The sequence below is a fragment of the Gadus morhua genome, chromosome 15 (assembly GCF_902167405.1).
Source record: "Gadus morhua chromosome 15, gadMor3.0, whole genome shotgun sequence".
In the NCBI taxonomy this organism is placed as follows: Eukaryota; Metazoa; Chordata; class Actinopteri; order Gadiformes; family Gadidae; genus Gadus; species Gadus morhua.
This window is the reverse complement of record NC_044062.1, coordinates 23,412,076-23,426,717: the sequence shown is the minus strand read 5'-3', so window position 1 is coordinate 23,426,717 and position 14,642 is coordinate 23,412,076. Positions and strand designations below refer to the sequence as shown.

General features: G+C 42.8%; 1 protein-coding gene across 1 annotated transcript in view; it reads left to right on the top strand.

Moving 5' to 3' along the window:
* The first annotated feature begins 1,484 nt into the window (after positions 1–1,484).
* The window catches only part of slc3a1 (solute carrier family 3 member 1), a 19,826-nt gene continuing 6,668 nt past the window's right edge, over positions 1,485–14,642 (top strand). The window contains exons 1-5 of the mRNA XM_030378358.1: positions 1,485–2,146; positions 3,510–3,689; positions 4,898–5,043; positions 5,498–5,623; positions 5,983–6,102. Of these exons, the coding sequence (XP_030234218.1) occupies positions 1,684–2,146; positions 3,510–3,689; positions 4,898–5,043; positions 5,498–5,623; positions 5,983–6,102 (1,035 nt within the window). The 5' untranslated portion in view covers positions 1,485–1,683. The remainder of the gene's footprint in view (positions 2,147–3,509; positions 3,690–4,897; positions 5,044–5,497; positions 5,624–5,982; positions 6,103–14,642) is intronic.

The following is a 14,642-nucleotide window of genomic DNA, read 5'->3' as shown; positions in this document are numbered from 1 at the left end:
TGCCCACCCTTTTCAATTCCAATGGTGGCTGTCATTTCATCACCAATGTTAAGTGTCATAAATAGTTAACACTGGTGCTGAGTCATGATTCCTAAAAAAGAAATACCCAAAACATGTGATGTGTTTTCAATTTGCAGAAAGTTTTGAAAAATCCAGGATGCCCGAGAGCCTTACTGCATTATACTCCATAATAGTTGTTTCTTTAGGAACCTGAATGTTGTCTTTTCCTTCACAGAAAAAAAAATAATTCCACTATAAAATGATGCAGACTATCTGCAGGCACAGATAGATTAATAAAAATCCACCAGAATGCAGGAAATTAAGTGTTTGACGCTTAAAAGTTTATAGGGGAGCACCCCCATACCCCCCACCTATAATTTGTCCCCTAAAATGTTGAAATGAAACCTAGCCTATATGACCCTCTACGCAGGTTGTATACAATATATTCATAAATATGTTGTTTTTACTTTTTGGATTAAAAAGAAGGCATGTCAGTAAACTCCATGTCGGCCCTTAGTGTGATTAGTGGCCCTTTGTGAAAATGAGTTTGACACCCCTGATATAGGTAATGTAAGGTCTGTCTCACTTGTATTCATTTTACTCTTAAATAACTTGAATGGAACTTTAGATGTCTGGGGATAAGCAGCAGTCAGGTAGCTATTCAATGTAATTACCTGCCTATTTTTTTTATTTAGGTAAAGCATTATGAAAAAAAATGTGCATGCGCAATAAAGTATACAACAAAATTTGCCTGTCCTATTCCCTCTTGGGCTAAGCCCCGGATGTTTCAGAAACCTAGCAACGCCCCTCTAGTGAACCAGTGACGGAGTTGGCCCATGTCTCTAGTGAACCAGTGACAGAGTTGCCCCCTGTCTCTAGTGAACCAGTGACGGAGTTGGCCCATGTCTCTAGTGAACCAGTGACGGAGCTGCCCCATGTCTCTGGTGTCTCTAGTAAACCAGTGACGGAGTTGCCCCATGTCTCTGGTGAACCAGTGTCGGAGGTGCCCCATGTCTCTGGTATCTCTAGACCAGGGGTCACCACCACAGTGCCCGCGGCCACCATGGCGCCCGCAAGGACCACATGAGGCGCCCGCAGGCCTGTTCTAAAAATAGTACTCATTCTTGAACAACTCTTTCCCACCTTTTTTAAGTCATTGTTGATAATTATTGTGAGAAATCCATAACATCACTTAATTAATTGTCTTCACTGGATGAGTATCATTAATCATTAATAGTAAATATATAACTAAAGGCAAACTGAGAAAATGTGTTATTTCAGAAGAGTGTATAGAACTGGGTGCCCTTCGTATGACTCAGTGCCCATGAAGTAGCTCTCAGGTTCAAAAAGGTTGGTGACCCCTGCTCTAGACTCTAGTGAACCAGTGACAGAGTTGCCCCATATCTCTGGTGTCTCTGGTGGTGAACCAGCGACGGAGGTGCCCCATGTCTCTATGTGTTTCACATTCCACGTTACCTCGCGCGCAGCGCGTTCATGCGTGAGGCACATGTCGCCTTCAGTTCGGTAGTGCATGTCTGAGATTCTGCACTATGACCCTCACAGAGTCATGGGCGTTTTTAGGCTGAAACACACCGGACTTCTCGCTACCGAAGTGCACTGGGATAACTAACAACGAGGGCCGAATTAGGCTATTAATCGCTATTTGACGTGTTCTGTTTCAACATGACCAATGGGAACGACTTCGTGGAGCTCGAGGAGTGCATCAGCAATCCGGGCTTCACGGAACATGGCGCCGAGGAGTCCCGGGACTCCACAGAGAAGAACCGGGGAACGACCGAGGAGAACCGGGAGTCCACCGAGGAGACTCGGGACTCCACCGCTACGTCCGTTGATCCAACAGGTGGAGGGCAGCAGGACGCTTGTACCGAGTACACGCAGATCAAACCGTACGCCGGGATGCCCAAAGAGGTGCTGCTGCTTTACTCCAGCCAGGCCCGGTACCGAGTCCCCCGGCAGATCTTGTTCTGGCTCCTGATCCTGTGCGTCCTGGCGCTGGTTGCGCTGACCATCACGGTCATCGCGCTGTCCCCGCCGTGCCTGGGCTGGTGGCGGGCGTCTCCGCTCTACCAGATCTACCCCCGCTCCTTCAGGGACTCAGACGGCGACGGCGTCGGGGACCTCAAAGGTGGGTTTATTGTCATATTGTACTGTGCTCATGGGTTTCAATCAATCAAACCATTCCTGCCGCTGATTTATTTTTTTCCACTGTCACCTGGAACACTGTCATCATTTTAAACAAACACACACACACACACACACACACACACACACACACACACACACACACACACACACACACACACACACACACACACACACACACACACACACACACACACACACACACACACACACACACACACACACACACACACACACACACTCTCAACCAGAGATGATCATAGGACTATGATCATCTCTGGCTGTGTAAAGGGGAGAGTGTAAATAATAACAAGTAATTTATGCAAAATAACCACATTGGATCAATTAATCCTTTCAACAAAAGTTTGGGTTGGATAGTGTGTGAGTATTTCAAGCATTTGCAATGTTGCTAACAAGTGACCGTTTAATAACACTTTTTGAGACGGGTGATCTAGGTTAAGATCAAGAATTACCATTGATTATTATAGCCTGTTATTAAACTATAACATTATTCTCTGAATATAATATTTTTGCCTGAATGATGTTCGTATAAGACGTCACTGTTCTGAATGGCTAAAAGGAATGAAAACCCTGTGTGTAATGGGTCCATAGTTTTTCAGTCAATTTCTCTCTGGCACTGGGGACAGTTTATAGTACAGTTGAAGGAGCAACACACAGTAGAGAGGACCTGTGTGGCAGGACGTCCCATGGAGGAAAATTGAGAGGAACATAGCTGTCATCCTGTTAGGAGATTGGAGAAGAATACACATCATTTCTTGGCACAGGGTGGTGGGATTGAAAGTTTCCTAGGATAAATGGATATAAGTGTCAATAGCAATCAGAAAGAAGAACCCATTGTTTAGCATTTCAATTACATTTACAGGGCTGCTAAAGTGGGAATATATAGAAAAGTAAAAAAATATATTGCTTAACGAGATTGAATTTTGCTAGCATGTGACTGAAAATCACCTTTAAGTGTAGAATTTGTAGCCATTAATAAGGGGTCCACTTTACCAAAAGTCCATTAGATGGGCCTATTGGTTCCTCCACACTGGGAAGCCAGGAGCCACTTGTTGCATTAACTTGAGTTCTTTCTGTTCCTCTAAGGCAGCTTACCAAGTACACTTTTACACACACACACACACGCACGCACGCACGCACGCACGCACGCACGCACGCACGCACGCACGCACGCACGCACACACACACACACACACACACACACACACACACACACACACACACACACACACACACACACACACACACACACACACACACACACACACACACACACACACACACACACACTTACCTTGAATATGTGTTACGCTGTGTGCTAACAGGTATCATAGAGCAGCTGTCTCACTTTGAGTACCTGAACATTAAGTCGGTGTGGATCAGCCCCTTCTACCGCTCGCCCATGAGGGACTTCGGCTACGACGTGGAGGACTTCCGCGAGGTGGACCCTGTGTTTGGGACCATGCAGGACTTTGAGGAGCTCCTGGCCCAGATGCATAACCGAGGTGTGTGTGTGTGTGTGTGTGTGTGTGTGTGTGTGTGTGTGTGTGTGTGTGTGTGTGTGTGTGTGTGTGCGAGTGCGAGTGCGAGTGCGAGTGCGAGTGCGAGTGTGAGTGTGAGTGTCAGTGTCAGTGTCAGTGTCAGTGTCAGTGTCAGTGTCAAATGACACCATATGTATCCTGGTTCTACAGTAATGTAGTGTATTGGAGTCCTGGTTCTACAGTAATGTAGTATATTGGTATCATGGTTCTACAATAATGTAGTGTATTGGTAATCTGGTTCCACAGTAATGTAGTGTATTGGTATCCTGGTTCACTTGTAATGTACTGTTGTAATGTACTGGAATTTAGCCAGAAGAGTGGGTCTGTGCCCAGAAAGGTTGTGGTGGAAGGAGCAGCTTTTCTCCCTGTGACGGCCTTTACCAAGCTGACCAAATAGCCAACATGACGGAGCACTGGGCCTGTGTTCATCTTGTAGCTTGATTCAGGCCAATGGAAGATAAAAAAGGAATGTGAGGTGAAAGTGGGTTGGCTTAGCTTAGGAGGTAGAGCAGGTTGACTTGTTGCCGGAAGGTTGCTAGTTCGGACCCCGGCTCCTCGTAGAGCAGGGGTGCCCAACCTTTTTTGACCCAAGATCTACTTTTCAAGTAGCCAACCTCCCGAGATCTACCAGTCTAGTGTCAACATTGCAAACCTACCTTCAAGCGCGGGGGGGGGGGGGGGGGGGGGGGGGGTCTTAACTCGTTTCCCCTCAGCCATGCCAACGTTTAGGACTGCGTAACTACTGTTGACGGCTTTCAACTACTGTTGACAGCGCATGCGCTACCGCGCGTATATGTCCCGCGCAAGTTTTTTTTTTTTTTTTTTTTTCCCTCACCCCTCGCGGTCGACTTGGGATCTATCGGCGGTCTACTGGTAGACCGCGATCGACTGGTTGGGCACCCCTGTCGTAGAGTGTTGAGGTGTCCCTGAGCAAGACGCCTCACCCTGACTGCTCCTGACGAGCTGGCTGTCGCCCTGCGTGGTTGACTCCGCCGTCAGTGTGTGAATGTGTAAATGGACCGTAAATCGCTTTGGATAAAAGTGTCTTCTAACTGCCCTAAATGTAAAATGAATCATCTAATGGCAACAAATGTTGTTCTGATGTTTCTGTATCACAATGTAATGGACCTTTCAGGATGGCCTGTATTCAACTTTTTTCATCCAACTTCTAGGATTGAAGCTGATCATGGACTTTATTCCCAACCACACCAGTGACCGCCACCGCTGGTTTAACCTGAGCCGCAGCAGAGACGAGCACTACAAAGACTACTACCTCTGGACTGACTGCAACGCAACCGCACCAAGGCCCAATAACTGGGTAAACATGGATACCATTATGATTTAATGCCTGTCTTCTTGCATTCATCTGTATTATGTCTTTGTGGAGTTAGGATCGGAGAGTCACGGCGAATCGGACCTTGAGTAACAGATGCCTATAATTTGTTGAGTCTTCTAAATTTACATTTAGGGCGTTTAGCAGTAGATTCTATCCCAAGCGACTTACAACAAGTACATTTTTCAGAAAAAAGTGAAACAACAATATACCGCTGCCTGTACAGTAAGGATGTTCATAGAAATAAATGCAAAGCACTAACAATCACTAGGTTAACCCATTCCCTGTATCCAACAAAGATAGCTAGGATAAGATGCTACACAACTAAGCACTATAACTAACTAAGTATGGATGGGAGGGGGTGGCTATGCAGAGTCAAGGTTGACTCTTCTCTCTCATGTCCCACCCTAACCCTGTCCCTATCGGTCTCTTTCTGCAGGTGAGTGTGTTTGGTAACTCTTCGTGGACGTATGATGAGGTTAGAGGCCAGTGCTACCTGCACCAGTTCCTCAAAGAGCAACCCGACCTCAACTTCAGAAACCCTCATGTCCGCCGGGAGATGATTGTAAGTTATTTTCCGAGACAGGCAGCCTTCCTCTATGTGCTGTTATTATTTGTAAATCATTTATATTGACTTGTGACTTATCTTTTATGTGCCTTATTATGAGCAGAAGTTCTGTGTGTTCACTCATCAGACATAGTAGCTGATGGTCACCTAGTTAACCATTTCCTTTAGTCAATAATCCTCTTTCTGTTCACTGCTGCACACACACACAACATACAATGAACACACACAACGGCTATCCCATGCAACCTAACCATGAGCTAACGTGAGATTGTATGTGTGCGCATGGGTGTGTAACCTGCAGGGCTGCCTCTGTTAAAACCTGGGGCTCGGCCGTGTGTTGTGTTTGTGGTCATCAGGACATTCTTAGGTTCTGGCTGGAGAAGGGAGTGGATGGGTTCCGCATGGCTGCAGTGAAGCGGCTCCTGGAGGCCTCACATCTGAGAAGCGAGCCCCTTACCGACCCCAGCAAACCCCCGGTAAGCCTAACAACTTCCTGACACACTCTGACCACCATTGGTGCACACTCAACAGCAAAATACCGCACTATTTACTCTTGAGGCTGCGGTCAGCGTGGCATAGTTACCAAATCATTAAAACATTGAGTCTGAACAATGAATTTTGATAATCGATTCATTGTTTAAGTCATTTATCAAATAAAAAAATCATTATATGAATTGACTATGAATATAATTGTTGGTTTAATCGACTATGAATATAATCGTTAGTCACGGCCCTAACACTTATTGACCATACATTGATTTGGTTTATGAAATGTTAGAGGAACACAACTTTCTTTAACAAATCATCGTATTTAAATCTTCATACTTATCTAAACAGATTATCAATCATTTATACTTCAACAGTAGGGCTGGCCCGAATACATAATTTGAAGCTTTAAATATTTGTTAGGATTCCAAATTATATGTTAAGAAAATCCAGGCATGGTGTGTATCTTTCAGTGCATGAAATGTAGCGGGCGGAGACCAATACTGCACAATCTATATTTTATCAACTGATTGTTTTGTAAAGTGGTTCAATTGGTTAAAGAAAGTGTTATTTTAATAACGCAAAACAACAGCATCCCGTCATTGGCTCTGGGGTCCACTTATCAGTCCGAATGCCACTTGGTTACAGGAGCATCAAGGCAGCCTAAAGGTTTCTGAACACACATGGTTTCCTGTCTATTAGTAGGTAGAGCTACTTGGTGTATTTTGGCCATTAGTTCATTATTAAAACCCTTCTCAAACGCTGCACTGGCTGGTGTGTTAATGGCTTGTGTATCCTAACTGGACAGCAGCTGTCAAAGTGCTCCCGGAATATTCCAATAATTTTGAATGTCCAAAACTAGCGAATGATAATCTGGTCATCCCACGTTTGGGCATGCTGAGGATGGCTGCCGTTACCTCAACTGAAGCGTTACATTTGACAGCTGGGATAGAGGTTAAAAAACATTCATATTTTTCGCATTAAAATTTCATCATCAAAACAAAGCAAGTTTCCCAACACCGAATTTCGATTTCAGTACCAACTTAACAAACTCATATCAAAATAATCGTGCTCAGCCCTATTCAACAGTTTTAGTTCTATAACTGCTTTGTGTATATCTGCTTTGTCTCATTTACTCCACTGAGCCCTTGTAGCGTCACCCGCTCTAAGCCCAAACTAGATTAACAACAGCTAAACATTTCGAACATCACCGAGTCTAACAACGTCAGTATTTATATCTAGAAACACAAATTTAAGCTTAAACCATTTTGGTTGTTCTCTCTGGCATTGAAATTATTCAGTGATTTGAAAAACAAGTTTTTGATTGACGTTTTCATTATAATGGCGCCCTATGGAGACTCGCCTGTCTTGAAACCACAGTCTCCTCTTTTAAACCATTTTTAAATTTGCAAAGAAACTCCCATACTTGAAGGGACAGAAACAAGATGGACAGCCACGTCTTCTTCTACTGAGCTGGACAATTTCCAATTTATTGTTGTCAGAATTATAGTTTTTCACTATGGTTTGAGGATACGTTCTTCCTACATCCTATACAATTATACATTTTAACATCATGCTATCTGCAAAGATGATCACATTAAGCTGAGACACAACAGATTCCAATAGAATTATCCTTATCATTCTATAAATTTATCTCGGTGAAATGATGTGAAATAATATAATTATCACTCTACATCTTTTAGGGTGGAACCACAAATGATGTGTTACCTTCTGCTATTATCATACTAATACTACAATGTAAAGTATAAATACTGTATCATACTAATACTACAATGTATAGTACGAATACTATATCATACGACTTATCATACAAATACTACTGTTTATCATACCAATACTACTTCTACTACTTATTATTACTTATATTATTATGTTACTACTATTACTGGTACTATCATTACTAATAAGTTACCATACTAACCAATACTTATGGATAGATAGTAAATATAAGTATACTAATGCATATATCATATTGCTAAATTTTAGGTTCAAAATATCACTTTGATTTAGCTGTTGGTATAACTTCCACCCTATTTTCCAACAGTTCGACATTATTTAAATGGTCTGTACGTTTATAATGTTTCTCCAGGAAATGTATTTTCTAGGTACTGTTAACGCTGTATATGGAACTGGTAAAAGGTCATTATGACGACAGTGAGAACAGCTACATTCTACAAAATGCTAAAGGTAGTTGTAACCCTTCCACAACCGCTGCTAGTTAGGTGAGTGCTGCATGCAGCGCTCAACTACTGTTCATAATTTGTATTAGTCTGAATGCTGTAGCATCGACACTCTAGATATTGAAATCTTTATTATTAGTGTGAATGCTGTAGCATACACACTCTAGATATTGAAACCTTTATTATTATTATTCTTCCGCCGTTTTTTGGTCTTCAATTCCTCCGCCATACTTTCAGCTACAGAAACCTTCAACTCTTTAAGACGTAACTAAATCGATTTTCACCCGTTTCCCTTCGTTTCCCTTCCCTTCATTTAACAAATCTACACACTTGTAACTTCAATAATATTCAAACGGAATTTCGGTATCATTTATACTTTATTCAGATTCACAGTCAAACCGTCATATTCTACAGTTGGTCACATTGAAGCCATCTGCCCATTCTGACCCATACATTACTTAGGACAATGTAACTCAGTCAAATTTCAACCGTTTAACATTGTGTAAACAGTTAAACAAATCTATACATTTGTATCTTCAATACTATCAGAACGCAATTTCAATAGCATTTATACTTTGTTTAGAATCACAGTTTTAGTTTCATACCGGCTTCGTTTTCAGTTGGTCTCATTGATTTACGTTGACACTGGAGCGTGACGTTCAGCAGTGTTGCCAAATTGGGCGTTTTTTCCTGCTGGATTGGGCTACTTTTGGAGGCGTTCAGGCAGTGTTGCCAGATTGGGCTGTTTTTCCCGCTCTATTGGGCTACTTTCAATCACACACCGGCTCGCTATTCTCTTAAACAAATACACACACACACACACACACATATACACACACACACACACACACACACACACACACACACACACACACACACACACACACACACACACACACACACACACACACACACACACACACACACACACACACACACACACACACACACACAGTGCAGGGCAATACATTTGACATTTCAGATTCATAAGTTCAATTCATTTTACATTTCTGCATTTTTAGCAATGCTTTCAATTTTTCATTCAGCGGTCACTTTATTTGTTTCCAACCATTGTTTACTCCATTTAGACTTTTGAACTTTTGTTCAAATCCCTTCACTTGATTTAAGCCATTTAACGTTTCTTTATGTCTTAATCTATCTGGCTTTATTAAAAAATATTTTCAACCTCACGTTGTACTACAGCACTCTTCTGCAGGAAATCCATTTTGTAGTTTACATTCTGCATTCTGATACAGTTTTTTCCACCGCCCTATTGAACATTCATATGTTATCAATCTTAACTAGAACTGCAAGCAGTTATCCAGGGGTCCAAGATATGTGCATTTCGCCGGCACAACGCGAAGCATGTATCCCCAGTATCCTTTTTATGACAGGTAGCCTTTCTCCAAAGAAAGAATCCTGATGCCACAGTCAGTTAAAACATGAACTTTGGTATCTCTTACAGCACATTAATCTGTTATCTTGTTAGACGATAAGATAGGCAAGGCAAGGCAAGGCAACTTTATTTATATAGCACTTTTCATACACAAGACAGGCTAAAAGTGCTTCACATATAAACATTGTCATAGAATAAATAAAATAAAATAATAGATAAGTAAAAGAAAGAATATGCAAAAAATTAGTAAAATAGACAGAAAATAAAGGCAAAGTTAAAAAAGCATTTTAGAAAGTGCAATGTAATCAAGATCTGTTCAACAGTCTCTCTGGTACCCACGTTAGGACTACAACCCGACCTAAAGGAACTTGGTCCTTTTTCTGGGACTACAACCCAGATTCTGGGACTTCAACCCGGATTCTAGGACTCTAACCCAGACAGAACTCGGGTCTCAAACCCTTATCCTTTCTCTCTGGTATCAGATCATGTATCTCTCTGGTAAAAATAGAAAATAAAGGCAAAGTTCCCCATCTCATTTTCGTCCGCTTATCCGGGGTCGGGTCGCGGGGGGAGCAGCTCAAGCAGGGGGCCCCAGACTTCCCTTTCCCGGGCCACATTGACCAGCTCTGACGGGGGGATCCCGAGGCGTTCCCAGGCCAGTGTTGAGATATAATCTCTCCACCTAGTCCTGGGTCTTCCCTGAGGTCTCCTCCCCACTGGACGTGCCTGAAACACCTCCCAAGGAAGGCGCCCAGTGGGCATCCTTACCAGATGCCCGGACCACCTCAGCTGACTCCTTTCTAAGTAAAGGAGCAGCGGCTCTAATCCGAGTTCCTCACGGATGGCTGAGCTTCTCACCCTATCCCTAAGGGAGACGCCAGCCACCCTTCTGAGAAAACTCATCTCGGCCGCTTGTACCCGCGATCTCGTCCTTTCGGTCATCACCCAGCCCTCATGACCATAGGTGAGGATAGGAACGAAGATCGACCGGTAGATCGAGAGCTTTGCCTTGCGGCTCAGCTCTCTTTTCATTACAACGGTGCGGTAAAGCGAACGCAATACCGCCCCCGCTGCTCCGATTCTCCGGCCATTCTCACGCTCCATAGTACCCTCACTCGCGAACAAGACCCCGAGGTACTTGAACTCCTTCACTTGGGCTACGGATTCATTTCCTACCCATAGTAAGCCATCCATCGGTTTCCTGCTAAGAGTCATGGCCTCAGATTAAGCGGTGCTGATCCTCATCCCAGCCGCTTCACACTCGGCCACCAGCCGATCCAGTGAGTGCTGAAGGTCACAGGCCGATGATCCCATGAGGACCACATCATCTGCAAAAAGCAGTGACGAGATCCTCAGACCACCGAACTGCAACCCCTCCCCACCACGGCTACGCCTCGATATCCTGTCCATGTATATCACAAACAGGATTGGTGACAAGGCGCAGCCCTGGCGGAGACCAGCACCCACTGAGAACGAAACTGACTGGCTGCCGAGGACGCGAACACAGCTCTCGGTTTGGGAGTACAGGGATTGGATGGCCCTGAGGATAGACCCCCTTACCCCATACTCCCGCAGCACCTCCCACAGTTTATCCCGGGGGGACCCGGTCATACGCCTTCTCCAGATCCACAAAACACATGTAGACCGGATGGGCATACTCACAGGCCCCCTCCAGGATCCTTGCGAGAGTGAAGAGCTGGTCCGTAGTTCCACGACCGGGGCGAAAACCGCATTGTTCCTCTTCAATCTGAGGTTCGACGATCGGCCGAACCCTCCTTTCCAGCACCTTGGAGCAGACTTTACCAGGGAGGCTGAGAAGTGTGATACCCCGGTAATTGGCACACACTCTCTGGTCCCCCTTTTTGAACAGGGGAACCACCACCCCGGTTTGCCACTCCTTTGACACTGTACAGCCCCTCAACACCCAGAGCCTTTAGCATTTCTGGCTGGATCTCATCAATCCCTGGGGCTTTGCCACTGCGGAGATGTTTGACTACCTCAGTGACCTCCACCAGGGAAATTGACGACGAAACACCATCAACCTCGAGCTCTGCCTCCAACATAGAGGGCGTGTTATTCGGAGGAACTCCTGAATCCGAATAAAGGCAAAGTTAAAAAGGCATTTTAAAGCAATGTATTTAAGATTTAGCAGAAAGCTAAAGCAAACATAGACGTCTTCAGTCTTGTTTTAAAAGTGGTCAGAGTTGGGGAATGTCTTAAATATTCAGGGAGTTTATTACAGCTATTTGTTGCATAGTAACTAAATACTGCTTTCCCATATTTAGTGTTTACTCTGGGGATAATTAGGTGAGTGCTGCATGCAGCGCTAAACTATTGTTCTTCATAAGTTTTATTCTTTCTTTCCTCTTTATTATTCTCTACAAACGTTGGGACCTATCTCCTTCCTCAACTAGAGACTCCATTCAAATTTTACAATTTTCAGAATAGCTTGGAATCGCGCGCTTCTTTTCAGATATTTTTGTTTTTTTAGAATTTTTTAGTTATTCTACTTTTTAAATACTATCTTTTTTTAACATGGGAGTCAATAACTGTTTAAAACTTAACTAAATCAATTTTCAACCGTTTATCTTCGCCCAAACCATTTAGCAAATGAACACACTTGTATCTTCAATAATATCTAAACAGAGTTTCGATATCATTCTTTAATATATATAGATTAAACTTTATTCTGAATCAGTTTTAGTTTCATACCGGCTTCGTTTTCAGTTGGTCTCATTGATTTACGTTGACGCTGGAGCGTGATGACGTTCAGCAGTGTTGCCAGATTGGGCGTTTTTTCCCGCCAGGTTGGGCTACTTTTGGAGGACGTTCAGCAGTGTTGCCAGATTGGGCGTTTTTTCCCGCTCTATTGGGCTACTTTCACGCTCGCTATTCTCTTACACACAAACACACACACACACACACACACACACACACACACACACACACACACACACACACACACAGACACACACACACACACACACACACACACACACACACACACACACACACACACACACACACACACACACACACACACACACACCAGCAGTGCAGGGCAATACATTTGACCTTTCAGATTCTTCAGTTCAATTCATTTTACAATTCTGCATTTTTAGCAATGCTTTGCGATTTTCATTCAGCTGTCACTTTATTTGTTTCCAACCATTTACATTTCTTAAATGGTGGGCATGTTTACATTGTTTACTCCATTTAGACTTTTGAACTTTTGTTCAAATCCCTTCACTTGATTTAAGCCATTTAACGTTTCTTTATGTCTTAATCTATGTGGCTTTATTAAAAAATATTTTCAACCTCACTTTGTACTACAGCACTCACCGCATTTTCTGCAGGAAATGTATTTTCTAGTTAACAGATTGGTCTCAGAAGATCTTAGTGGTCTAGAAGGGTTATGTAGTGGAATCATATCAGTTAAATATTTTGGCCCTAAACCATGTAGGGGTTTAAAGGTTACCAACATGATTTTAAAATCAATTTTCTGACCTACAGGATGCCAATGTAACAATTTAAAAATTGGTGTAATGTGTTCAAATTTGTTGGTCTTTGTTAAAACTCTAGCAGCAGCATTCTGAACAAGCTGAAGTTTCCTTAGAGTTTTTTTTGGGAGACCTGTAAGGACACCATTGCAGTAATAAAGCTTACTAGTGATAAAGGCATGTACACGTTTTTGTAAGTCTTCAGTGGACATGAGCCCTCTAAGTCTTGCTAAATATTTAAGGTGATAATCTGCAGATTTTGTAACTGATTTGATGTGACTGTCGAAATGTAAATCTGAATCCATGATAACCCCTAGATTTCTGGCTTTGATTGAGGTTTTCAGGGACAGAGAGTGAAGGTGTTACTTTAAACCTTTCCGTTTTAGGTCCAAATACAATTATCTCGGTTTTGTCCTCATTTAGTTGAAGGAAATTTCGGCACATCTAGTCTTTGACTTGCTCAATGCACTGGCACAGCAGATCTATGGGGCGATAGTCATTTGGTGAGCGATAAATAGATTTGCGTGTCATCAGCATAGCAATGATGGCCAATATTGTTATTTTGCATGATTTGCCCTAGTGGGAGCATTTAGATGTTGAATGAAGAGGGTCTTAAGGTAGAACCTTGTGGGACTCCACATGTCACGTTGGTTGATTCTGATACAAAGTTGCCAATGGAAACAAAGTAGTTCCTATTTTATAGGTAGGACCTAAACCAATTTAAGACTTTGCCTGAAAGCCCCACCCAGTATTCTAACCTGTCCAAAAGTATTGTATGGTATACAGTGTCAAATGCAGCACTGAGGTCTAGTAGCATTAGTATTGAGGTTTTGCCAGAGTCTGTCTTAAAAGCTTTTGGGAAATTGCCTGATTGGAGAGAGTTGTTAACTATTTGCATTATGCCTATTGCTAGGCAGTCAAAAACATTCTTAAAGAGTTTGGTAGGTAAAGTATCAAGGCAACAGGTGGATGGCTTTAGTTTTGTCACTCTTTCCACAAGAGTTTTAGAGTCATTGACATTAAAGCATGTCATCATTGCCATGTTATTTTGCCTGAACAGGGTGGTAGTCCAACATTTTTGTTTGAAGTGGAGATATTGATGACACGTCTGATGCTTTAAATTTTATCAGTATAAAATGCTGCATGGAAATCTGAAAGATAGATGAAAATCTGAAAATGTTGCAAGCATTATTATTTTTGAACAAACACAAGAACACTGTGTTTGTCAGTGTGATTGGTTAAATCTAAATCGGTATTCTAGTATATGTGTTTAACATTGCATTGTGTAAGATTGATAGTTAGTAGGCGGGAATTAGAATTAGAAACGATCAATAACAGTATTCAGTCCTCTCTAACTGGTTCTGCTCTGTGTGACACCTTCTTTCATAGGCTGGGCTGAATTGGGGGAGTGGGAGGGTTGATACAAAGATTAA